This window comes from Aotus nancymaae, unplaced genomic scaffold, assembly GCF_030222135.1.
Source record: "Aotus nancymaae isolate 86718 unplaced genomic scaffold, 86718_ANA_hifiasm-v0.15.2.pri h1tg000049l, whole genome shotgun sequence".
Classification (NCBI taxonomy): domain Eukaryota; kingdom Metazoa; phylum Chordata; class Mammalia; order Primates; family Aotidae; genus Aotus; species Aotus nancymaae.
Window position 1 is genome coordinate 3424983 of NW_026988463.1, and position 26044 is coordinate 3451026.

A 26044-nucleotide genomic window follows, 5' to 3' on the forward strand; every position below is an offset into this window, starting at 1 on the left:
GATGATAGACAAGAATGTGCAGGCCTTGGCTTTTATTGAGATCAGACCTGTGGTCTCCCAGGCCTCTCATGGGGGCCTGATTCTCCACTCAGCATGGCCTCCAAGGTACAAGTGGCTGAATGGAGTCTGAGCGGACTGCAAGGGCATGGCCATGCTTCTATTGCTCCTCTCCCTCCCTCAGGACCTCCTCCTTCCTCTCCCCATCACATTTTGCCAAGGCCCAGGCCTGGCTGCTAGGCCGATGCCTGGGCCACCTCGTGTGGCAGGGCCACTGCCGGGGGCTAGCCCCTCCTGCTGGGGCTGCCTCCTCAGCTGTCCTTCCCCTCCTGTCCCCAGTCCTGGTACTTGGGATTCCTATGGCCTCTCCAGGGCCCCAGAATGGGTTCTCTTGCACAAGGGACACAAGGCCTCTTCTGAGGCCCCCCCAGGACCTCTTGTGCCTGAGCCCCAAGCCCTCAGAAGGACCAGGCTGGGGGAGGGCACCCTTGGCTGGGTCCATGCTGGAACTTGAAGCTGGGGAAAGAGGAGAGAAAGGAGCCACTAGAGGGACCCAAGGAGAGGCTGGCTGGGAGGCTAGCAGCCCACCCTGGGGCCCCGAGAACCCAATATCCTTGAAAACAGAAGGGAAGGGGGCAATGCTTCCTCCTTAACAGAACCCCCAGGGGAGGGAGGAGGTAGAGGGAAGAGAATAGTTCAAGCTGGAGGGACCTTCATCTAACCTGAACCCACATTTTAAAGTGGGAAAACTGAGGCCCAGCAAAGGAGATAGCTTCCAAGGCTCCTCACCAAGTGCGGAGCTGCGACAGTCACCCTGCCTTCCCTCCCAGAGAGCCTCCCTCTTTCTTGCACCCCTTGTCCCTTGTGGATTCTCCAGGCCCCGCCCAGCTGTGGGGTGATGCAGGGATGGGGACAGATTCATCAAGATCTTGGCCTCCCGGGACATGGCACCACTGTGGAGGCTTGTTGGTGGAAAGGGGCCCATCTGAGTCCCCAGCCCAACTGTTCCCTGGGGTCTTCCCCCACGCCCAGTCCTGCCTTGACAGAGCTCACCAGTGTTTCCCAGGCTGTCCCTGGGCAATTGTGCTTCCAGAAGGGCTGAGCAGTGGCTGCTACCTGGGCCCAGAGTGCCCTGTGGCAGGTCCAGGGTCCAGGCTGTGCCTTCAGGCTGTGGCAGGCAGCCCCCAGCCATAAGCCGGCCCAGCCAGTGACTCTCACACTGGCCGGCGGGCAGCGGGTGGCCCTGCAGGCAAAGAGCCAGGCCCTGGAGGTGGTGCAGCCGGAAGTTCTTGGGCTTGCTTCCCTAGGCACTGGGGCACTGTGACTGCTGGGACCCCAGGCCCCCCTCGTGTATGTTGGGTGGGTTGCGTCAGGGTGGCCAGGGCGTCCTTGAGCCTTGCTCACTGCATCTGCAGAGGAGGGAGCCGGAGGGTGGTGGCCAGCCCCCCACAGCAGCCATGAGGGGAGAGTGCGGTTACGTGCCTCTGAGAGCAGCTCACATGATGGGCTGCATCCCCAACCAGCCTGGCCTCAGCTTACCTGGCTGTTAGGTAGGCTCAGTCCACTGCCTCCCCCTACCCATGCCCAAGACATGACTCCTTCTCCCACTCCAACCAATAGGAAGGGCTGGGAAGCCTGGGGCCTTCGGACTGAGAGTCCTTTCAGGACTTCAGCCTCTTTCTACCACCCTGTTCTGCCCACTACCCTAGAAAGATATTCTGGTCCCTGTAGAGAAATTGCACAGTGAGGTTGAGAGGAAGTGACCAGCCCAGGGGCTCATGGCCTGGCCCAGTGGCCATTCCCGTCTCCCAAGCATACATGTCCCTGAGGCCACCCCTGTGGCTTTCGGCCCAGATAGGAACAGAAATGCATCTCTCCTCCTGGCACTCCTCCCTGCAGCCTGGCACCTTCTCTTATGCGCAGCTCAGAAAATGCACAGACCAAGGCTTCCATGACGGGCCAGTGTGGTGGGGAGGAGTGGCCAGGACTTGGGTGCAGCAGGGCCCTGCTCTTCCCCGCCTAGAGGGTATATCTGCAGGTCTCCCCCGGCAACTGGTTCTTATGACATCACAGGGAAAACTCCCAGCCTCCCTGGACTCCTAGTTTGGGTGAGGACAGGGCCCAAGGCAAGGGCAGTGTGGAAGGAAGGCATGGGAAGAGGCCAGGACCCCAGGGGAAGTCCGTGGTCCCTCTGGCTGGGGTCAGCCCACATAAAACACACTCAGCTCTGGCTAACAGGAGAGTCCTTCTCTGAGGTGATCTCTTGGGGCCAGCTTCCTCATCTGGGATGTGAAATGAGGGTTCAGGAGTACAGACCTGGGGAGACCTAGGTCAGTGCTTTAAAAATGCTGAAAAGGGGCTGCTGCAGTGGCTCATGCTTATAATCTTAGCGCTTTGGGAGGATGAGGCAGACAGATCACTTGAGGAGAGGAGTTCGAGACCAGCTGGGCCAACATGGTGAAACCCTGTTCCTATGAAAAATACAAAAATTAGCTGGGTATGGTGGCAGGGGCTTGTAATCCCAGCTACTCAGGAGGCTGGGGCTTGTAATCCCAGCTACTCAGGAGGCTGAGGCAGGAGAATTGCTTGAACCTGGAAGGTGGAAGTTGCAGTGAGCTGAGATCGCACCACTGCACAACAGCGTGGGTGATAGAGCGAGACGCCGTCTCAAAAAAAAAATGCTGAAAAGGTTGTTCTGGGTGACTGAGTGAGTCACTTGACTTTTCTAACTGCTCATTCTCTGGTTAATCAGTTACCACCTATCGTATGGACGACATCAAGTGTAAGGATGTGGAGGAACTGGAACACCGTATGCTGCTAGTGGGAATGTAAAATAGTGCAACAACTCTGGAAAACAATTAAGTTAAACATTCATCTTTCCAGACCTGGCGGAGCAGGAGGCGCCATCGTGGGAGCTGACATCTGCCACAAGGACTGAAAGGTTTGGCGCAAGGAGCCCAAGAGCCAGGATATCTACCTGAGGCTGTTGCTTAAGCCGTACGGGTTTTTGGCCAGAAGAACCAACTCCACATGCAACCAGGCTGTGAGTCGCACCAACTGGCCACCTCTGTCCTTTCCCGGATGATCCAGAAGATGAAGTTTCCTGGCAGGGAAAACAAAACAGCTGTGGTTGTGGGGACCATAATGGATGACATGTAGGTTCAGGAGGTGCCCAAACTGAAGGTGTGTGCACCGTGCGTGCCCAGCTGGGCCCACAGCTGCATCCTCAGGGCGGGGGGCAAGATCCTCACTTTCCACCAGCTGGCCCTGGACTGCCCCAAGGGTTGTGGCACCGTCCTGCTCTCTAGTCCTTGAAAGGGCTGACAGGTGTGCCGGCATTTCAGCAAGGCCCCAGGAACCCTGCACAGCCACACCAAACCCGACATCTGCTCCAAGGGCCAGAAGTTTCAGAGCGCCAGAGGCCGATGGGCCAGCGGAGGCTACAAAAACTAACTCTGGATCCTACCCTCTTATTAAAAAAAAATGTTGGATGCTGACAAAAAATTAAACATTCAGTTTTTTCTAGTCACAGGGGACGTAATTTTTTTTTTCTTTGAGACGGAGTTTTGCTCTTGTCACCAGGCTGGAGTGCAATGGTGCAATCTCGGCTCACCACAACCTCCGCTGAGGCAGGAGTTCAAGTGATTCTTCTGCCTCAGCTTCCAGAGTAGCTGGGATGGCAGGCACTTACCACCACGCACAGCTAATTTTTGTATTTTTAGTAGAGACAGCGTTTCACTGTGTTGGCCAGGCTGGTCTCAAACTCCTGAGCTCGTGATCTGCTGGCCTCGGCTTACCAAAGAGCTGGGATTACAGGCGTGAACCACCGTCCCCAGCCCATATATCTACTTTGGTGAAGTATCTTTTAAAACATCTTCTCCATTCTCTAATTAGATTGTTTCTCATTACTGAGTGTTTAGAGTTCTTTATATATTCTGGATGGAGGTCTCTTTATCAGATAGGCGTTTTGTGAATATTTTCTTCTAGACTGTAGCGCACCTTTTGTTTTTCTTAATAGCGTTTTTTTAAAATTTTATTATTTATTTATTTACCTCCCTCCCCCTCCAATAGTGTTTTTCTTAACAGTGTTTCTTAAAAGTGAAGTAACATTTATGGGAGGCCATTGTTTCGGAGTGAGGTCCTGCATAAGGCACCAACGTACCAGACCAACCAGAATGGAATCGCCAGTGAGAGGTGCCAGGTAATCAAAGCGAACTCAGAGACAGGCCAGTCTGCCAAAATACAGAAGATTCACTGCAACCAACAAAAGAGGCCCTGTTTACCTAGGCTGGCATAAGGAAGCCCCCTCTGCTTTAACCCACATGAGGAAATGCATCTGAAATAACCTGATGCCAACCAATCGCTTTGTGCACTACGCTGTTTGCTTGTTCCTGCTCAAGCTACCTAAGAAAACCCGGCTGCTGTGCCGCGCCTGGCGGGGAAATCTCCCCAGTTCACGAGCGAAGGCTGCTCCTGTCTGCAGCCTCCTCACGACCCCACGCAGTGTGGGCGGGGTTGCCGGATCCGCACGATGCGTGCGGCTCGGGGCGGCTTTGCGGCCTGTCGCGAAGCCCGGGCCGCGTGCGCAGGACTCCGGCTCTGCTTTCTTCTGGGCGCCAGCTGTGAGCCTGACCTCCTCCCGGCTACCGGAGCCCGAGGGGGACCGGGCTTTGCCTAGGACCAGGGAAAGCTGGCTTTTTGACTATAGTGCATTTTTTTTTTTTTTTTTTTTTAGACGGAATCTCGCTCTGTCGCCCTGGAGGGCAGTGGCGCGTTCTCGGCTCACTGCAACCTCCGCCTGCCTGGTTCAAGTGATTTTCTTTACTCAGCCTCCCGAGTAGCTGAGATTACAGGTGTGCGCTACCACGCTTGGCTAATTTTTGTATTTTTTAGTAGAGACGGAGTTTCGCCGTGTTTGCCAGGGTACTCTCGAACTCCTGACCTCAAGTGATCCGCCCGCCTCGGGCTTCCGAAGTGCTGGGATTACAGGGGTGAGCCACCGCGCCCGGCCAACTATAGTACATTCTTTATACAAACTAGGGGAAAATAAGCATATGGAAAGCGCCTAGCGCAGTGTCAAGCATATAGTAGGTGCTCGGAGCCTGTCAGCTAGCGCGAAACGTCTGCAAAGCCAGTTAAGGAGAGGCCTACAAGCAGCGGAGCTAGCAACCCGCTACACGCCGAGATCGCCACGCCCACTGCCCGCGGCGTCTGCCGGCCTGCTCTCCCTGTGCGCCTGCGCAAGCGGCAGCGTATTCGCTTCCCGCTTTGTTTGGCCCTGACCGCGCGCCGTCCAAGGCTCCATTGGTTGCCATAGAGACCGGCGAGCGCTGGGCCTGTAAGCGCTGAGGACCGAGCAGCTGGCGGCCCGTGGCTCCTGGGGACCTGAGCGTCATGTCTTTCCGCGACCTCCGCAGTAAGCTCCGCGCCCCTGTTACCTGAGGGTCTTCCAAATATTTAGCGTTCCTGCTGGCCTCCTGTCTGGGCGACCCCTGAGGCTTGCACTGCCGGAGCCCCCTTTCGGGCCTCTGCGCCTCTGGGAGCGCCCCTGATACGCGGCTACAACCCCGCAGAGCGCCCCAGGCCGTTCTTAGGCCATTTCTAGCAAGGAGGGAAAGTTTATATGCCACTGTCCGCGTGTGGCTCAGAACGCTTGAAATGTGGCCAGTTTAGATGAAGAACTGAATTTTTAATTGTTACTCATTTCTATTTGTATAGCTGCAGGCGTCTGTTCGCTACCGGATTGGAAAATGCATAGAGACTTTAGAGACTGTTTTTTGAGTTGGGTTAGCTTAGCGCTTAGAAAAATGAACAGCAGGCCGGGCGCGGTGGCTCACGCTTGTAATCCCAGCACTTTGGGAGGCTGAGGCGGGCGAATCACCTAAGGTCGGGAGTTCTAGACCAGCCTGAGCAACATGGAGAAACCCCGCCGTCTCTACTAAAAATACAAAATTAGCCGGGCGTGGTGGCCCATGCCTGTAATTCCAAGTACTCGGGAGGCTGAGGCAGGAGAATCGCTTGAACCCGGGAGGTGAAGGTTGCAGTGAGCCAAGATCTCGCCATTGCACTCCAGCCTGGGCAACAAGAGCGAAACTCCATCTCGAAAGAAAGAAAACAAACAGCAGCTGGGCATTGTGGCTCACGGCTGTAATCCCAGCACTTTGGGAGGCTGGGGCGGGCGGATCACCTGGGGTCAGGAGTTCGAGACTAGCCTAGCCTGACCAACGTGGAGAAAACCTGTATCTGTATTAAAAATATAGTAGAACCGAGCTTGACTAGTACGTAGTGGTCAGAAGTATTTAGGCAGTGCCTGACTCTGTGAAGGAAAGTCTGCGGCCTTCTTTTCTTTTCTTTTGTCCAGCCTGGTGACAGAGTGAGACTCCGTCTCAAAAAAAAAAAAAAAAAAAAAAAAAAGAACAACATTACTTCATTTTAATCATCTGCCCCCTGTATTTGGAAATGAGGAAATGGGCACAGAGAGGACAAGTAACTTGGGCAGGTGACACTGGCGGTAGGAGGTGGTACTGGAGTTTGAATTCAGTTTGCCTGAGCTCCAGAAATCCTGAACTCTGCATCTTTCTGCAGGGCTGGTGAGGAGAAGGGAGCTCGAATTCCTTTGCTAAGAGGATAGGGAAGTGTAAGAATGAGGCCAAGAGTGCTGGCTACGGCTGGGCACAGTGGCTCACGCCTGTAATCCCAGCACTTTGGGGGACCGAGGCAGGCAAATCACCTAAGATCAGGAGTTCGAGACCAGCCTGGCCAACATGGTGAAACCCTGTGTCTGCCTAAAATTAAAAAAATTAGTTGGGTGTGGTGACGCACATCTGTAGTCCCAACTACTTGGGAAGCTAAGGAGAATTGCCTGAAATGGGGGGCGGGGGGTCGCAGAAGTTGCTGTGAGCCAAGATTGCACCACTGCATTCCAGCCTGGGCCACGGAGTGAGACTCCGTCTCAAAAAAGAAAAAAGGAGTAGCAGATGATTGCCAATTTGTGGTGTGGTCTGAGGAGTCTCTTAAAGAGCCAATTTTCTTACTAAATTACTGGTGCCTGAAATTTCAGCATTAGAGATTATTCCTCTGCTTGCTTCGGCAGCACGTATGCTAAAATTGGAACGATACAGAGAAGATTGGCAATTCTAAAATTAAAAAAAAAAGAGAGATTGCTCCTTTTGGTTATGAATTGTTGTTTTCTACAATGTAAAAATATCCAGGAAGACACGTTACCTTTTATCCACGTAGCTACTGAGCCCTGGAGTGTGAATCCTGTCCTCTGTGATTTGAAGGTTTTTGGTGGCCACACATCATACAGGGTGAGTGTCTCCTCCCACGTAGTTTTTTCAGACAGGCCAGCGCCCTGCCAGGGAGCGTAGAATGGAGTTCTGTTGGGAAGAGATACAGGGAGATTTCAGATTTTTCTTTTTTTTGAGACATGTCTCACTCTGTTGCCAGGCTGGAGTCCAGTGGTATGATCTTGGATCACTACAATCTCTGTGTTCTGGGTTCAAGCGATTCTCCTGCCTCAACCTCCTGAGTAGCTGGGACTACAGGCGTGTACCACCACGCCCAGCTAATTTTTGTATTTTTAGTAGAGATGGGGTTTTACCATGTTGGCCAGAATGATCTCGATCTCTTGACCCTGTGATCTGCCCGCCTTGGCCTCCCAAAGTGCTGGGATTTCAGGCGTGAGCCACCACACCCGGCCAATTTCAGAATATTTTGACCTTAAATGAATGCTGTGAAGTTGTGCAATGTATGGTAAGGATCTTACTCAAATTAGTCTCCATTTGACAATAACACCACAGCATGAAGAGAACTTGACTAGTACATAGTGGTCAGAAGTATTTAGGCAACGCCTGACTATGTGAAGGAAAGTCTGCTGCCTTCTTTTCTTTCTTTTTTTCTTTTTTTTTTTTTTTTTTTTAAAGACAGAGAGTCTTGCTCTGTTGCCCAGGCTGGAGTGCAATGGTGTGATCTTGGCTCACTGCAACCTCTGCCTTTCAGATGCAAGCAATTTTCCTGCCTCAGCCTCCCCAGTAACTAGAATTACAGGCACCCACCAGCACACCCACCTAACTTTTGTGTTTTTAGTAGAGACAGGGTTTCACCATGTTGGCCAGGGTTGTCTCAAACTCCTGACCTCAGGTGATCCACCCGCCTCAGTCTCCCAAAGTGCTGGGATTATAGGCGTGAGCCACCACGCCATGCCGTGTTACTATTTCTTAATCTGTTTTATAATCTGAATATGGTTCTGTAGTTCAACCACTATAAGATTTCTCGTTTGGGTGCACTTTGGGAGGCTGCGGCAGGCAAATCACCTGAGGTCAGGAGTTTGAGACCAGCCTGACCAACATGGAGAAACCCCGTCCCTACTAAAAATACAAAATTACCCAGGCATGGTGGCACATGCCTGTAATCCCAGCTGCTCGGGATGCCAAGGCAGGAGAATCGCTTCAACCCGGGAGGCAGAGGTTGTGGTGAGCTGAGATGGTGCCATTGCACTCCAGCCGGGACAACAAGAACAAAACTCTGTCTCAAAGAAAAAAAAAAAAAAGATTTGTTTAAATGCAACACGACTGATCTTTTCTTATTATTTTTATTTTTTGAGTCAGCGTCTTGATCTGTTGCCCAGGCTGGAGTGCAGTGGCGTGATCTCGGCTCACTGCAACCTCTGCCTCCTGGGTTCAAGTGATTCTCCTGCCTCAGCTTCCTGAGTAGCTGGGATTACAGGCACCCGCCACCACACCCAGCTAATTTTTGTATTTTTAGTATAGACGGGGTTTCATCATATTGGTCAGGCTGGTCTTGATCTCTTGACCTTGTGATCTACCCACCTTGGCCTCCCAAAGTGCTGGGATTACAGGCATGAGCCGCCATAATGGCCAGCAACTGATCTTTAAAACTTGTGTTACTTGGGTCCTATATGCTCACTAAAATTAAAAACAAAGACAACTCAGAGACATGAATGTCATCCTGCCCATTCCCTGCAGAAATAACCACTATTAACATTTTAAAATAATTTTTAATTAGCTGAATTTGAGTCAAACAACTGTTGATTTTTTTTTTTTTGAAAGAAAGAAAGAAAAAAAAGAATGAAGAACAGAAAGAAAAAGGAAGAGAAAGACAGAGAGAGGGCCGGGCGCGGTGGCTCAAGCCTGTAATCCCAGTGCTTTGGGAGGCCGAGGCGGGTGGATCACGAGGTCAAGAGATCGAGACCATCCTGGTCAACATGGTGAAACCCCGTCTCTACTAATACAAAAAATTAGCTGGGCATGGTGGCGCGTGCCTGTAATCCCAGCTACTCAGGAGGCTGAGGCAGGAGAATTGCCTGAACCTAGGAGGCGGAGGTTGCGGTGAACTGTGATCGCGCCATTGCACTCCAGCCTGGGTAACGAGCAAAACTCCGCCTCAAAAAAAAAAAAAAAAAAAAAAAAAAAAGACAGAGAGAATGGGAGTATTGCTTTCTTGCCCAGGCTAGAATGCAGTTTAGTAATGGGTATTGAAAACCTCTTTTAAAGGCCGGGCGCGGTGGCTCAAGCCTGTAATCCCAGCACTTTGGGAGGCCGAGGCGGGTGGATCACATGGTCAAGAGATCGAGACCATCCTGGTCAACATGGTGAAACCCCGTCTCTACTAATACAAAAAATTAGCTGGGCATGGTGGCACGTGCCTGTAATCCCAGCTACTCAGGAGGCTGAGGCAGGAGAATTGCCTGAACCCAGGAAGCGGAGGTTGCGGTGAGCCGAGATCGCGCCATTGCACTCCAGCCTGGGTAACAACAGCGATACTCCGTCTCAAAAAAAAAAAAAAAAAAAAAGAAAACCTCTTTTATACCAATAATTATACTTGATGTAGACAGGAAGGAATAAGGGAAGAAAAGAACAAACAAGCAGCCAACCAATATTTCATTTAAACCAATGAAATGCTATGCGATTACTGAGGAGTGATTTACTTCCAATTATGTAGTCACTTTTGGAATAGGTGTGAGGTGATAATGTATGTTTTGTGTATTTGAAGTGGAGAGTTCTATAAATGTTTATTAAGTTTACTTGTTCCGGGTCTGAGTTCAAGTCCTGGATGTCCTTGTTAATTTTCTGTCTGGTTGATCTATAGAATCGTTAGCTCTTCTTGTTACATTGATCCTTTTGCCATTATGTAATGTCCTTCTTTGCCTCTTTTGATCTTTGTTGCTTTAAAGTCTACTTTATCAGAGGCGAGAATTGCATCTCCTGCTTTTCGTTTGTTTATTTTTACTCTCTGTTTGGTTGGTAAATCTTCCTCCTTCTCTTTGAGTTTTTGTGTATCGTTGCATGTGAGATGGGTCTGGATGCAGCATACCGATGGGTTTTGGCTTTTTATCCAATTAGAATATATATAAGTTTAATACTGGCATTTGATGCTAGCTGACTGTTTTGCCCATCAGTTAGTGTAAATTTTTCATTGTGCTAATGCTCTTTGCTTTTTGATATATTTTTGGAAAGGCTGATATTGGTTGTTCTTTTATATGTATAGTGCTGCTTTCAGAAGCTCTTGTAAAGCAGGCCTGGTGGTGGTGAAGTCTCTAAGTACTTGTTTGTTCGCAAAAGATTTAATTTTTCCTTTGCTTATAAAGCTTAGTTTGACTGGATATGAAATTCTGGGTTGAAAGTTCTTTTCTTTAAGGATGTTAAATATTGGTCCCCACTCTTTTCTGGCTTGTAGGGTTTCTGCTGAGAGATCTGCTGTAAGTCTGATAGGTTTCCCTTTATGGGTAACCTGACCTTTCTCTCTGGCTGCCCTTAGTATTTTCTCCTTCATTTCAACCCTAATAAATCTGGCGATTATGTGCCTTGGGGTTGGTCTTCTTGAAGAATATCTTTGTAATGTTCTCTGTATTACCTGGAGTTGAATATTACCCTGCCTTGCTAGGTTGGGAAAGTTTTCCTGAATGATATCCTGAAGAATATTTTCCAACTTGGATTCATTCTCTTCATCACATTCAGGTACACCTATCAAACGTAAATTAGGTCTTTTCACATAGTCCCATATTTCCTGGAGACTTTGCTCATTCCTTTTCATCCTTTTTTCTCCAATCTTGTCTTCTCGTTTCATTTCACTGAGCTGGTTCTCGACTTCTGATATCCTTTCTTCTGCTTGATCAATTCGACCGTTTAAACTTGTGCATACTTCGTGAAGTTCTCGTGTTGTTTTTCAGCTCCATCAATTCACTTATATTCCTCTCTAAATTGTCCATTCTCGTTAACATTTTGTCAAACCTTTTTTCGAGGTTCTTAGTTTCTTTGCATTGGGTTAGAACAAGTTCTTTTAATTCACAGATGTTTCTTATCACCCACCTTTTGAAACCTGCTTCTGTTATTGGAACACACTCGTTCTCCATTAAGCCTTGTTCTGTTACTGATGAGGAATTGCGATCCCCTGTAGAGGGAGAGGCATTCTGATTTTGAGTATTCTCTGCCTTTTTAGGCTGGTTTCTTCCCTTCATTATATATTTATCCGTCTGTTGTCTTTGTAATTACCGACTTTCTAACTAGGTCTCTGAGCGGACGTCCAACTTGTTGATTCCCAGCACCGAAATCTGAGCAATCCACTGCGCGGGCCGGAACAGCGGTGTTAAGATTGATGGTTCTTTTCTGTCCGGGAATCTCCGGACTCTGCACCAAGAACTGCCACGCTAAGGCGCCAGCAAAACTGCTGCGCTGGCCACAAGAGTCACCCTGGCGACCCGTGGGGCTCCTCCCCTGGGAATCTCTTGGTCCGTGAGCAACAAATATTCGTCTGAAAGTGTGGCGTCCTCTTGTTCTCTGCGCTTTGACTGGGAGCTATGAGCCCGAGCTGCTAGTGATCAGGCATCTTGGATCTCTCTGTCCACTGTTAATATTTTAAAATACTTTTTCTTCATAACATTTTATAAAGACAGGTGTTTCTTATTTTTAGCAGTAAAGAGAAATGAGATTCACAGCTAATCCCTCAATTCCAGTTTTGTGTATAGACATCTGCTTCTCCCATTGAACTTAAATATATGTTTTTGAGGTAGCATTTTTGGTATTTTAAATTTTGTCTTCTTTTTGGTTCCTCTTGTAGAAAGTTGGCAAATAGACCCTAAAGCTGTCAACAGGTTGGAAATAACAAGGAAAAGCAAAGACAATATCTAAGTTAATAAGGAGTTGCTGTGTGACTTGGAACTGACTGAATTGTATTTTACCTTGAACAGATTTCACAGAGATGATGAGAGCCCTGGGATACCCTCGACATATCTCTATGGAAAATTTCCGAACACCCAACTTTGGACTTGTATCTGAAGTGCTTCTCTGGCTTGTGAAAAGGTTAGAACTGCACTTTATTGAAGTCTAAGAGTGAATACTGAATTTTATTTATTAGGCATCTAGAAAACAGGACACGGTTGTGATGCTGCAAAAGGAAGAGTTTGATGAAGTTTGAGTTGACAGACCCATTTGTATCCTGTTAAAAAGCAGCTGTGGCTGGGCACAGTGGCTCATTCCTATCATCCCAGCACTTTGTAATCCCAGGGGTTTGAGGCCAACCTGTTCAACATAGCCAGACCCTGTCTCCTTACACAAAAGAACAATTAGTCAAGCATGGGTGGTACACACTCATAGTTCCAGCTACTCAGGAGGCTGAGGCAGGAGGATCACTTGATCCCAGGAGTTTGAGGCCGCAGTGCCACTGATCATGCTACTGCATGCCTGCCTAGGCAGACTGAGACTGTCTCTCAAAAAAAAAAAAAAAAACATTGGAGTTTAAAGAACGCTGTGGGAGACCAAAATATACCAGGAAGTGGTAAAAGGAGAGTGATGATTCCTCATTTGGGTGCTGGGTGGGCTGCTCTTCAGCCCCTCACTTCAGAGTGACAGGGACCTTTTTGCACACTCTAATCAGTACATTGGGTCAGAAATAATTTAGATTTCTTTTTGTGTGAAAAATTGAATGTGGTTCAGAGTTGGCAGCTTTTTCTGTTAATGACCAGATAATAAATATTTTACCTTTTGCTAAACATAAAACTCAGAGACTGCATTAAGATCTCTATTGCATCTCTTTTTCTTAAAATGTAAAAACTGTTCTTAGCTTGCAGGCTGTACAGGTCAGGGGCCGTAGTCTGCTGACCCCTGGTATCAATACCTTGAAGAAAGTAACTTCAGCAACTCTGCTGCTGCTCAGAGCTGACTAATCAGCCCTGGCATTGATCTCTGAGTCAAGGGCTGTCAGCCAGGATAGCAGTTCTGATTAGTTTTATGACCTGTTGAGGTCTGAGAGAGATTTAATTTTATAAGCTGAGCCCCCCAATTTGATTTTTGAAATCTGTTAAAGCTGTTCTTAGGTGGGGATTTGTTCCCTTGGTATTTGGTTTTGCTTTTGAAGTTTGTCTCACTCTTACTACCATATTTGGGGACTTGGAGAATGTTGTGTTACAGATCCACTGTCCTCTCAGTTGCCCACATTCTCTTCAGTGGACTTTCTCCTTGGCTAACCTGTGCTCTCTCCCCTTCCTTCTCTGATAGATATGAGCCCCAGACTGACATCCCGCCTGATGTGGACACTGAACAGGACCGAGTTTTCTTCATTAAAGCAATTGCCCAGTTCATGGTTAGTGGACAGTTATTTTGTGGAGTTGTAAAATTAAGTAAACTAGAAAGAATGACTCTTTATTAGGGCTACGTTCAAATTGAGTAATTGAGTTTATTTTTATTTTTATTTTTTTGAGATGGAGTCTCATTCTGTCACCCAGGCTGGAGTATAATGGCACAACCTGGGCTCACTGCAACCTCCATCTCCCAGGTTTAAGCGATTCTCCTGTGTCAGCCTCCTGAGTAGCTGGGATTACAGGTGCATGCTGCCATACCTGGCTAATTTTTCTATTTTCAGTAGAGACGGGGTTTCACCATGTTGGCCACGCTAGACTCAAACTCCCAACCTTAAGTGATCCACCTACCTCGGCCTCCCAAAGTGCTGGGCTTACAGGCATGAGCCACCGTGTGCCTGGCCTGAGTTTGCTTTCTAAAACCATTCCATTGCTGGGTTTCTGTGGAGCTGTTTCACCAGCGAAGTTCCTGCTGTTTGTTTTTTAATTCATTATTTGTTAAAAATTTTGTTTATTTTTGAATAGGTAACACATTTCATGGCTCACAAATTTAAAGTGGGCCGAGCATGGTTGTTCATTCCTGTATTCCTAGCACCTTGGGAGGCCAAAGTAGAAGGACAGCTTGAGTCCAGGAGTTTGAGAACAGCCTGGGCAATATAGTGAGATCCTATCTCTACAAAAAGTAAATAAAAAAAAAATTAGATGGGCTTGGTGACATATGCCTGTGGTCTCAGTTACTTGGGAGGCTGAGGTGGGAGGATTGCTTGAGTCCAGGAGGTTGAGGCTGCAGTCAGTCATGCCGTTACACTCCAGTCCAGGTGACCAAGTGAGACCGTATCTCAAAAAAAAAAAAAAAATTAAAAACATGAAACAAAATGGAGTAAAATGACTTTCTACCCTGTCTGCCCTAGGCCAAGTTCCATTCCAGATAACCACTATTTGATTTTGTTTTTTTATTTTTTTTATATTTTTTGAGATGGAGTCTTGCTCTGTTGCCAGGCTGGAGTGCAGTGGCGCGATCTCAGCTCACTGCAACCTCTGCCTCCCAGGTTCAAGAAATTCTCCTGCCTCAGCCTCCTGAGTAGCTGGGACTACAGATGTGCACCACCATACCCAGCTAATTTTTGTATTTTTAGTAGAGATGGGGTTTCACCCTGTTGGGCCGAATGGTCTTGATCTCTTGACCTTGTGATCCGCCCACCTCGGCCTCCCAAAGTTCTAGGATTACAGGCGTGAGCCATTACTCTCAACCATAACCACTATTTTAAATCTCTTCCAGAGTTTATGTGTGTGCAAATAAAAATATTTTTCCTTTGTTTTACACAAATGCTAGTGTACTATATACTGCTTGTACACTACAAGATGTTTAGCATCTTGCTTTACTTAATGGCATCTTTTAGAGAAGTTTCCAAATACATATAGAATTTCCTCATTCTGTTTACACCTGAGTGGTATTGCTTGCATGGATATGCCATGATTTATGTAATTTATATAGGTAGGCTTTTAGGTTGTTAGGCTTTGCTCTTTGAAACATGCTGTAACAAATAACCTATACATCTCATTTTGTTTGTGTTTGAGTGTATCGCTAGAATAAGGTAGAATTGGAATGGCTGGGTGAAAAGTTAACGTGCATTTGTAATTTTGCTGTCTTTTGCCAAATTGCTCTCCATCAAGATTGTCCCAGTTTATATACCCACTCACAATATATGAGTCACTTGAATGCTTGACTCTTACTAAGTTGTATCCCAGTTGTCAGCAGAGGCATTTTCAACTTATCTACATGGGATTTGGTTTAGACATTACATGGAAAGGGCCTTCAACCTTTTTTTTTTTTTTTTTGGTCTAAAAATAGGCCACCAAGGCACATATAAAACTCAACACTAAGAAGCTTTATCAAGCAGATGGGTATGCAGTGAAAGAACTGTTGAAGATCACATCCGTCCTTTATAATGCTATGAAGTCCAAGGAGATGGAGGGCTCTCAGATAGTAGAGGAAGATATTAGCAAATTCAAGTTTGATCTCGGCTCAAAGGTAAGGATAATGGAAGCCTTGTAGTGAGCTTTGGAGCATTGATTTGTCGAAATCTGGAATGGAAGGTGTTCACTGCTTTCCTTTCTCCTCTGCTGAGGGCAGTTTGTCACTTTTGTGCTCATCAGTATTTGGGTAAAGGCAAAGTCACAGTCCATTAATTAAACTATTAAAAGCTTAGTATTTGTCAGGTTGCATTCAAGTGCTGGGAATACAGATGTGAACAAAAAGGACAGAAATCATGTGCTTCTGCTCTTATTTGGGGGAGTCAGACTGTGAACAATAACGTAAGAGGTGTGGAAGGTCAGATGCAGTGCAGGCTGCGGAGAATAATAAAGCTGGAATGGGGATGGACGCTGCTGACGGTGATCTTAAATGGGGCGATCAGGAAGGCCTCATGGATTGGATGGTGTTTCCAGCAGAGATCTGAGGGAGGGAAAGAGCGAGTGGCACAGGTGGCAGGTTGCCGCAGGGTGTCTCAGGATGACAATTTATTTTGAGCCGGGTTCGGTGACTCACACCTGTAAGCTGAGCACCTTGGGAGGCTGAGGTGGGAGGATCCTTTGAGGCCAAGAGTTTGACACCAACCTGGACAACATAGTGAGACACCATTTCTACCAGAAATAGAAAAAAATTAGCCAGGCGGGGTGGTGCACACCTGTGGTCCCAGCTGCTCAAGAGGCTCAGGTGGAGGATCGCTTGAGCCCAGGCAGTTGAGCCATGTTCATGCCGCTGCGCCCCAGCCAAGGCAACAGAATGAGACCTTGTCTGGGGAAAAAAATGTGTTTTGTCAGTTTGAGGAAAAGCAAAGAAGCCATGTGATGAGGGGTGGGAGTGACAGACCCTCTGGCACCTGGGAAGCCTCTGGAAAGCCTTTTCCTTTACCTCTGAGGTGGGAATCGTTGGGATCTGAGCAGAGTCCTCCATGCTTATTTACCATCCACAGGGTTGCTCTGGCTGCTAGGCTGCCACCAGACTGAAGCAGGAGGCAGGAGTGGAAGCAGCGAGCCTGTTCAGAGAGCGTGGGGTGACCATGGCTTTGGGCAGAGTGCTTGTGGGAGGGGCGCTGTCTTCTGTCTGGGAGTGACCATAGCAGCAAGCCAGAAATGAAGGTTAAGCCGTTACTCTCTCACTGCGGTGCGTTAATATAAGCAGGACTCTGAAACCAGAGCAGGCACTGACTCCTGCTGTGCCGTATTCCCCTATGGATCGGCACACAGGGGGGTTCTTCTCAGTGTTGAGGCAGCCCCCAGCAGACAGCCTCTGCAGTTCTTTGGACTCTGTGGGGCAGGGAGGAAAGGCTATGAATGGTAAACGACCGAGTACTGAGTCAGTGGGGAAGGCGTTTCCAAGGCCTCCCTCCTGCCCCTCATGAGGAGGCCTCAGCAGAGGTGCCTGAGGAGGACCTGTACCCAAGGCCTCAGGGAAGGAGACCTAGGAATGAAGGCCCAGGCCTGGGAATGCACCTAAGAGCAAGGGCATGCAGAGTGCCTGAGACTACAGTGCACTGGCTGAGCCCCAAGTCTGGTGCGGGGAGGAAAGCTTCCCCGGTGAGGCCTGCTAGGTGAGGCCTTGTCATTGTCTGTAGTCGGGCTTGAAAAGTCACACATGGGTTTTTTGTCTTGGTTTGGGTTTTTTTTTTTTTTTTTTGCTCTTTTTTTTGAGACGGAGTTTCTCTCTTGTTACCCAGGCTGGAGTGCAATGGCGCGATCTCGGCTCACCGCAACCTCCGCCTCCTGGGTTCAGGCAATTCTCCTGCCTCAGCCTCCTGAGTAGCTGGGATTACAGGCACGCGCCACCGTGCCCAGCTAATTTTTTTGTATTTTTAGTAGAGACGGGGTTTCACCATGTTGACCTGGATGGTCTTGATCTCTTGACCTCGTGATCCACCCGCCTCGGCCTCCCAAAGTGCTGGGATTACAGGCGTGAGCCACCGTGCCCGGCCCCGGTTTTTTTTTAAGATAGAGTTTCACTCTTGTTGCCCAGGCTGTAATGCAATGGCACGATCTTGGCTCCCTGCATCTCTGCCTCCTGGTTTCAAGAGATTCTCCTGCCTCAGCCTCCTGAGTAGCTGGAATTACAAGTGCGCACCACCATGCCCAGCTAATTTTTGTATTTTTCTTTTTTTAGTAGAGACGGTGTTTCACCGTGTTAGTAAGCTAGTCTCAAACTCCTGACGTCAGGTGATCTGCCTGCCTCAGCCTCCCCACGTGCTGGGATTATAGGCATGAGCCACCACACCTGACCTCGCACGTGGGTTTTTATTTTTATTATTTTTTATTTTTTTGAGTTGGAGTCTCACTCTGTCGCCCAAGCTGGAGTGTAGTGGCACAATCTCAGCTCACTGCAACCTCCGCCTCCCAGGTTCAAGTGATTCTTGTGCCTCAGCCTCCCAAGTAGCTGGGATTACAGGTGTGCACCCCTATGCCCAACTAATTTTTTGTATTTTTTTTTTTTTTTTTTTTTTTTAGTAGAGACAGGGTTTCACCATGGTGGCCAAGCTGGTTTTGAACTCCTGACCTCAAGTGATCCACCCACCCTGGCCTCCCAAAGTGTTAGGATTACAGGTGTGAGCCACCATGGCCAGCCACGGATTTTTTAACCAGGAACAACACTCTTCAGCAGAAGTGTCTAGAGATTGGGGCATATTTTGGTGGTGGATCTCACGGGATGATGTATGGGTTGAGAGTAAGCCAGGTGCTACAGGCAAGGTCTTGGGGCAGCCATGTGGCAGAGCTTGCTGAGCTGGTGGGTGTGTTCCACCTCTGTGCTATACTCTGCAAGAGCCACTGGCCATATATGGCGAGCACAACTGAGGAACTGAGTTGAGATCTGCATTTTTAAAAATGTTTAAATAGGCCGAGCGCGGTGGCTCAAGCCTGTAATCCCAGCACTTTGGGAGGCTGAGACGGGTGTATCACGAGGTCAAGAGATCGAGACCATCCTGGTCAACATGGTGAAACCCCGTGTCTACTAAAAATACAAAAAATTAGCTGGGCACGGTAGCGCGTGCCTGTAATCCCAGCTACTCAGGAGGCTGAGGCAGGAGAATTGCCTGAACCCAGTAGGCGGAGGTTGCGGTGAGCCGAGATTGCGCCATTGCACTCCAGCCTGGTAACAAGAGCGAAACTCCGTCTCAAAAAAAAAAAAAAAAAAAAAAGTAAGTGAAAATGGCTAGTGGCTAGTGGTTACTATATTAGACATCACTGCTCTGAAGTTTTTGGTGTGAGCCTCTGTCAGGACAAAGTTGCTGTGTACTGAAGCGGAGAAGGTTCTGGACATGCTCCATTTGCCACGCCTGTTGGCTGTCGAGGTGGAGATGGTGCTCAGGTAGCTGGAGTGTGAGACTGGAGCCCAGGGAGAGCCCAGGCTGGAGGTGGGGAGGCATCAGCACACAGATGGTGTTAAAGCCTTGAGGATAGGAGCAGAGCCAGCAGAAAAGAAAGGGGGTCCAGGAATGGAGCTCCGACTCACTCCACTGTTGAGAAGTGGGGAAGTGCAAAGAAGTTTGGGAATGTGCTGCCAGGAAGGGAAGAAAAACAGCTAGAGCCAGAGCAAGCTGGATCCTGGAGGACCAAGGAGGGAAGCAAGCCATCAGCTGCAAGTGAAGAGGGAGAGTTGTTGCTGGTGGGTTGAAAGTGAGAGCCAGAAGATGGAGATTAGAGTTGTCCACGAGAGAGGGAGAGGGAGCAGAGCAGGGAGACATTTATGTTCGGGCTCCTTAGAAGAGTTAGCATATTCCAGGAAGAAGGGGTGACACGCGCATCCTAAGAAAGAAGCCTGTGCTAAGGGCTCAGTGCTAAATCCTCATCATGGTTGTCATCGCCTTCCTGGCAACAGCTGCCTGCTCTGTGGAGCCTAGAACCATTGTAAGTCCTTAGTGGGTGCTACCCCACTGGAGCCTCTCCAGGCCTGTGGAGAAAAGTGTGAGGCAGAGAAGGAGGATGTGGGAGAACAAAACACAGGCCATTAGGCTGCTGCAGGAGGATGTGTGTCCCTCAGGCTGCCCCTTCCCGTGGTCATTCCTCTGCTGTCAGGCACACAGTCCAGGTAAGAAGCTTGTCAGCTTTCTCCCAGTTATGCCTCCTGGTTGGGGCTGCAGTTTGACTTGACATTAGGTTTTTTGGAGAGACCCAGGCGTCCTGGAATTGGTCTCATTAGTACTTAGATGATCATTTCCTGAGCATGTGTCCTGCAGCCTGTGAGCATGTCACTGGGGAAGCACATGTTTGTGGTCATGCATCCTGACCAAAGGTAGAAGCTGACATGAACAGGCTGATGGTTGAATGTCTGTTAAAAATCTGTGACTGGGCCGGGTGTGGTGGCTCACATCTGTAATCCCAGCACTTTGGGAGGCTTAGGCAGATGGATCACGAGGTCAGGAGTTCAAGACCAGCCTGGCCGAGATGGTGAAACCCCGTCTCTACTAAATTACAAAAATTAGCTGGTCACGGTGGCGGGTGCCTATAATCCTAGCTACTTGGGAGGCTGAGGCAGGAGAATGGCTTGAACTTGGGAGGTGGAAGTTGCAATGAGTTGAGATTGTGCCAGTGCACTCCAGACTGGGTGACAGAACAAGAGTCCATCAAAAACAAAAAAAACAAAAAAAATTGTGTCTGAACATGGTGGCTCATGTCTATGATCCCAACACTTTGGGAAGCTGAGGTGGGAGGGTCACTTGAGGCCAGGAGTTAGAGAGCAGCTGGGGCAAGATAGCAAGACCCTGTCTCTATTTTTAAAAATCTCTTGCTGGCCAGGTGCAGTGACTCACGCCTGTAATCTCAGCACTTCGGGAGACTGAGGCAGGCGGATCATGAGGTTAAGAGATTGAGACCGTCTTGGTGAACATGGTGAAAGCCTGTCTCTACTAAAAATACAAAAATTAGCTGGGCGTGGTGGCATGCGCCTGTAGTCCCAGCTACTTGGGAGGCTGAGGCAGGAGAATTGCTTGAACCCAGGAGGCAGAGGTTGCAGCGAGCCGAAACCACGCTACTGCACTTCACCCTGGCGCCTGGTGACAGAGTGAGACTCTGTCTCAAAAAAAAAATCTGTTGCTGAGGTTTCTGTTTTTAATATTTTCCTTCCAGATTGCAGATTTGAAGGCAGCCAGGCAGCTTGCATCTGAAATCACCTCCAAAGGAGCATCTCTGTATGACTTGCTTGGCATGGAAGTAGAGTTGAGGGTGAGCATTGCAGTACTTCCATAACTATGCAGATTTTCTCTTCAGGGTTTTCTTTTTCAATTCTGTTTCTCCTTTCTCAGTTGTCATTTAATGAAATACACCTGGTTGAATGAGCTAACGTGTGGAAAGGTGATACAGGATGTTAGCTGCCCTTCCTGCTTCTGGTGGGCACTGGTCTACCTTTAACTTCTTGTTCAGGAACGGCAGGTACATGGCATGTGATGAAGCCGTCCTTGTTGTGGCCACTGGCACACTTTATTGACCATGGTGCTTTCTTCTGGTGTACTCTGCCTCAGCATTCTTCTCAAAAATTCTCTTTGGAGCCTGCAGTTCCCAGACCTTGCTGCACAGTGCAAATACCCTGGAATCTCTAAAGACTCTTGAAGCCTGGCTTTCATTCTGAGGTCTTCCTTATGGAACGTGACCTGGGCATGGGGAGTTTTCAGATTTTCCCGGATGACTGTAACAGCAGAGTTTGAGACCAGCGATCTTGGCGTCACTTCCAGTCAGCTGAAGTTGATGTTGCAATGGAGACTGGTTTGATTTGCAATCCTTATTCCAGCCAATGTCAGCCAAGAAGTACGTGCCATCACCTACATTTAAGCAGCTATTTAAGAGTGGAGTAGTGTTTATTTTTTATTTTTTTTATTTTGTTATTTTTTTGAGACAGAGTCTCGCTCTGTTGCCCGGGCTGGAGTGTAGTGGCTCGATCTCGGCTCACTGGAAACTTTTCCTCCCAGGTTTGGCTGATGCTTCTGCCTCAGCCTCCTGAGTAGCTGGGATTACAGGTGTGTGTCGCCACACCTGGCTAATTTTTGAATTTTTAATGGAGGTGGGGTTTCATCATGTTGGCCAGGCTGGTCTCAAACTCGTGATCTCAAGTGATCCGCCTGCCTCAGCCTCCCAAAGTGCTGGGATTACAGGCATAAGCCACTGCTCCAGGCCTAGAGTGGAGTAGTGTTTAATCCTTACCTATAAAGATTTATGGCATTTGAGGCTTATATGCTCAGTCTAATGCTTTAAGATTAAGTGAATTTCTTTCATTCACTTCCTATCAGGAATGCCAGCCATGGCTTCTCTCTCTCACTGCCTTGTCTGTGTTCTGGCATACCCTGGGAGCAAACCCGAAGTGGAAGTCTGGGGAAGAGGGACTTGGGTGCCAGGTCACTATCCCTGCTTATCATATATTGACTTGGCAGTTGCCACCCAGTAAAGTGATTGGCAGAACGAAACTGCCACTGACATCTGCTTGCTAATTCAGATGATGAGTAAGGCAACTCCAGGCTTTCCCTGTGTTGTTTGTAGTGCAGTGGTGTATGTTTGTCTGTACATGTCCTTAAGAGACCCAGAGAGAGGAGCTGGCCACTTGCTGATTGCCACTGGAGCTGTGGCATTATTGTGAGACTTCACTTCCATCCCACGGGGATTCTTTCAACACCATCCTGTAAAGAATGATGAAGTAACCAGTGGCCGAACTGTTCCCAAAGAAATCGTGAGACCCTGAATATAGTACTTTTCAGACTCTGTGTGTAGTCATGATCTAAGGAAGAGCCCCTAGCCAATGTTTGTTTTTCTTTCACTCGGTAAACATTTACTGAGGAGCAGCACCAGCCACAGGCAAGGCATGAGCTCTGCCTCCTTGATTAAGTCCTCACCCTGCCTTCGCCTCTTCCACCAGCGTGCAAACATGCACCATAGAAGAAAGGGAGCACAAGACAAATGTTGACGCGGTGCTCCAGGAACCTTGTCTTACTCTATTCAGGCTGCCGTAACAAAACGCAATAAGCTGAGTGACTTGTAAATAGCAGACATTTGTTTCTCACAGTTCTGGAGATTGGGAAGTTCTAGATGAAAGCACTAGCAGATTTGGTGTCTCACAAGGGCTCGTTCCCCACAGATGGTGCCTTGTTGCTGAGTCCTCACCTGGCAGCAGGAGTGAGGGATCTCCCCAGGGTTTCTCTAATTAGGTCACTAATCCCGCTCCTGAGGGTACCACCCTTGTGAGCTAATCATGCACTAAAGGACTCACTCCTACATCATCACAGTGTGGGTTAGAGTTTCAACATAGGAATTTTGGGGTCACACAGACATTGTCTATAGAAAGCCTCATAAATATATCCACATTAAAATCCCATGTCTCAGAAGTTTTCAGCACTGATATGATAGTCGCACGTCTCCTTTGATTGGTTAATGGTTCATGCCGGGGCAGGGCCATGGTAATTGTTCTTTCCAGTTGTGTTTGTTAGTGATAGGCAACTGAGAGGGACTTCATCCTAAGAAAGGTTATAGAGGCTGGCAGGGGATCCCCACAGCAAGTTGAACTGTGCTTAGTTTGGGGGTCACCTGGACATAATCAGGTAAAGAAGCAAATTTGGGGCCAGGCACAGTGGCTCATGCCTGTGATCCTAGCAGTTTGGGAGGCCAAGGAAGGTGGATCACTTGAGCCCAGGAGTTTGAGACCAGCCTGGGCAACAGTGAGACCCTAAACCTATCTAAAAAAAAGAAAAAGAAGAAGAAGCACATTTCAGAGAAAAGATAATGGATGCTAAGTTCAGTTTTGCTCATAGAGTTAGGGGCACATGGGGCCTCTGGCTGAAGAGTAGCACCTTGAGCTCTGGAGAGAGGCTGGATGGGCACTCAGATAATGGAAGACATTATAGGAGGTGATGGTGGAAGTGTTTTTGCATCAGAGATCCACATTGTAATGAAACTTTGGATGATCAGTCCATAAGGCACATCTAGATCTAGAAATATTGGTTTTGAGAACTCCTTTTCTGAAAATATATGTAGATGATTTTACTATTTTCCCTAGGAAATGAGAACAGAAGCCATTGCCAGACCTTTGGAAATAAATGAGACTGAAAAAGTGATGAAAATTGCAATAAAAGAGATTTTGGTAAGATGACTTTGCCTTTATATAATGTTTTTTATGCCTAGGACTCAAAAATACTGATTTCTTGCTCGTACAAGACAGAACAAGCTAGGCTTAGCAATGAGGGATGTGTTAGTGGGGAAATGAAAAATTTAGAGGACATTTGAGCCTACTTAGGTCACTTACTGTCGCTTTTTCCCCCGTTATAAATAAGAACGGCTTCTCATGTTATTAAAAATTCATCAGTTTCAGTAATTTGATAATTTTTAATTCTTCAATAATTTTAATAAATAATGCTCTGTTTTATTTTGTTTACCCAATTCCTCAGTGATTAGTATTTAAATGACTTCAGGGTTTTCTAAGTTCTAAACAGCACTGTAATAAGTAGATGGATCACCATTGTTTACTGCTCACCCACATCGGTTACTCTCTCATCTAGAAGCGGTCAGTTGGAAGGCAAATCGTGAGGATGACTCTAGACTCAGATTGCTTGGGTTTGAATTCCACTGTGTGATCTTAGGCAAGTTACTTAACCTCTCTCTGTGCCTCACTTTCCTCATCTGTAAAATGGTAAAAACTGCAGTGCCAACTGTATGGGGTCCTTATAAACATTAATCACCACAGGGCATATCAAGCCTCATCTCTGATCCACAACAGACCTTCAGTCATCATTGGTGATTTATTTTACTCAGTAGACACAGACGACAGGGGCCCCTATGTAAATTTGGAGTAGGCATAAAGCAAGAATTTGCTATGAGTTGTACAAAATTCTAAAAATCATAGGCTTTTAAAGCATCAAATTAAATAAGTTAGAGTAATTAATTTTATGGTATAATAGAATGAAATAGGAAACCATGAGTTCTCACTGGCATGAAAAAATACATGAATATTGAAAGCTGAGGAGGAGCAGGTCATTTCATGCAGTTTCAAAGTAACTTTCCACAAAGTCCTTTTTTTTCCTTTTGTTTTGAGACAGAGTCTTGCTCTGTTGCCCAGGTTGGAGTACAGTGGCACAACTTGAGCTCACTGCGACCTCTGCCTCCCAGGTTCAAGTGATTCTCGTGCCTCAGCCTCCTGAGTAGCTGGGATTATTGGTGCACACCACCATAACCGGCTAATTATTGTACTTTTATTTTATTTATTTATTTGTTTATTTTTGAGATGATGTCTCACTCTGTCGCCCAGGCTGGAGTGCAGTGGCGCCATCTCAGCTCACTGCAATCTCTGTCTCCTGGGTACCAGCAATTCTCGTGCCTCAACCTCCCGAGTAGCTGGGATTACACGCATGCATCACCCAGCTAATTTTTTTTTTTTTTTTTTAGTAGAGATGGGGTTTCGCCATGTTTGGCCAGGCTGGTCTCAAACTCCTGACTTCAGGTGATCTGCCTGCCTTGGCCTCCCAAAGTGCTGGGATTACAGTCTTGAGCCACCATGCCTGGCCCATAGAATACTTATTACAGAGTGGAAAAGAGTCGAGTCTCAGGGAGAAGCCTGCCAGTTACCCCCATAATCAAGTGATCAAAGTGAACATCATTACAGAACAAATCAAAATTATGCACACCTGTTATACTGTGGTCACTTGTGAGTATTCCTGCCAGTGATATATACCTGACTGTAATGAGATTGAGCGGCATTCTGCAGATTAACCAGCCTGTGTGCTCCCAAAGGGAAAAGGTCCTGAAAGTCATGGAAAGCTGAGGGGCATTTCAGACTGAGGGAGGCTGTGGAGATGTGATGACTGGACACATAGGTGGCTCCTGTCTGCTGTTGGGACCTCACAGGGACAAATGGGGACAGTGGAATGGGGCTGGGGTTAGATGGTGGGAGTGTGTCAGTGCTGGCTTCCTGTTTTAATTGTATTGTGGGGATGTAGGAGAAAGTCCTTATTTGTAGGAAATATACAGTAAAGTGTTCAGGGTGTTGGAACATCTGGTCAGCAACTTCCTGTCAGCTAGGTTGGGAAAAATGCTTTGTATTTTACAACAGCTTTTCTGTAAATTTTAGATTGTTTCTAAATTTAAAAATTAAAAAAAAATTATATTCTTATGCTTGCCAGTGTTCTAACTGAATCAGGTGAACACGGCATGAATCTGCCCTTAGCACTAATATGTTAAAAGTAGAACACCCAAGGGAGGGCAGGGTTCATTTCTTATAGACATCTCTTAAGACACCTTGCATTGTTGGAAAATATCTATGATGTTTGACCATTCTACAAACAAAACAAAAACAACAACATGTGTACTTAAAAGGAGTTAGGAAGTATAGGTCATTTATTTCAGAAACGAGGGAAAATTGTTTACACAGCTGTTTTGGACTGTGGATGTTTCTTGTTTGAGGAACAGATATGTTTAAGGTCAGATAAATTCACT

At 47.6% G+C, this 26044-nt stretch overlaps 2 protein-coding genes and 1 pseudogene across 3 annotated transcripts in view; 2 read left to right on the forward strand and 1 right to left on the reverse strand.

Annotated features, from left to right (window-relative positions):
* Positions 1-354: 354 nt before the first annotated feature.
* CUNH16orf90 (chromosome unknown C16orf90 homolog) lies at positions 355-1950 on the reverse strand. Its single transcript, XM_064362745.1, is given in 5 exon segments — positions 355-423; positions 425-513; positions 1051-1360; positions 1363-1406; positions 1905-1950. Coding segments are annotated over 5 exon segments (558 nt in total).
* LOC105709723 (large ribosomal subunit protein eL18-like) lies at positions 1949-3450 on the forward strand (annotated as a pseudogene).
* Positions 3451-5320: 1870 nt separating this feature from the next.
* CLUAP1 (clusterin associated protein 1) overlaps positions 5321-26044 on the forward strand; it is an 86436-nt gene continuing 65712 nt past the window's right edge. For both annotated transcript variants that reach the window (XM_064362386.1, XM_012441762.3), the window contains exons 1-6: positions 5321-5413; positions 12206-12317; positions 13512-13596; positions 15444-15623; positions 20708-20803; positions 23616-23699. In XM_064362386.1, coding sequence (XP_064218456.1) covers positions 5392-5413; positions 12206-12317; positions 13512-13596; positions 15444-15623; positions 20708-20803; positions 23616-23699 — 579 coding nt within the window. In that variant the 5' untranslated portion in view covers positions 5321-5391. The remainder of the gene's footprint in view (positions 5414-12205; positions 12318-13511; positions 13597-15443; positions 15624-20707; positions 20804-23615; positions 23700-26044) is intronic.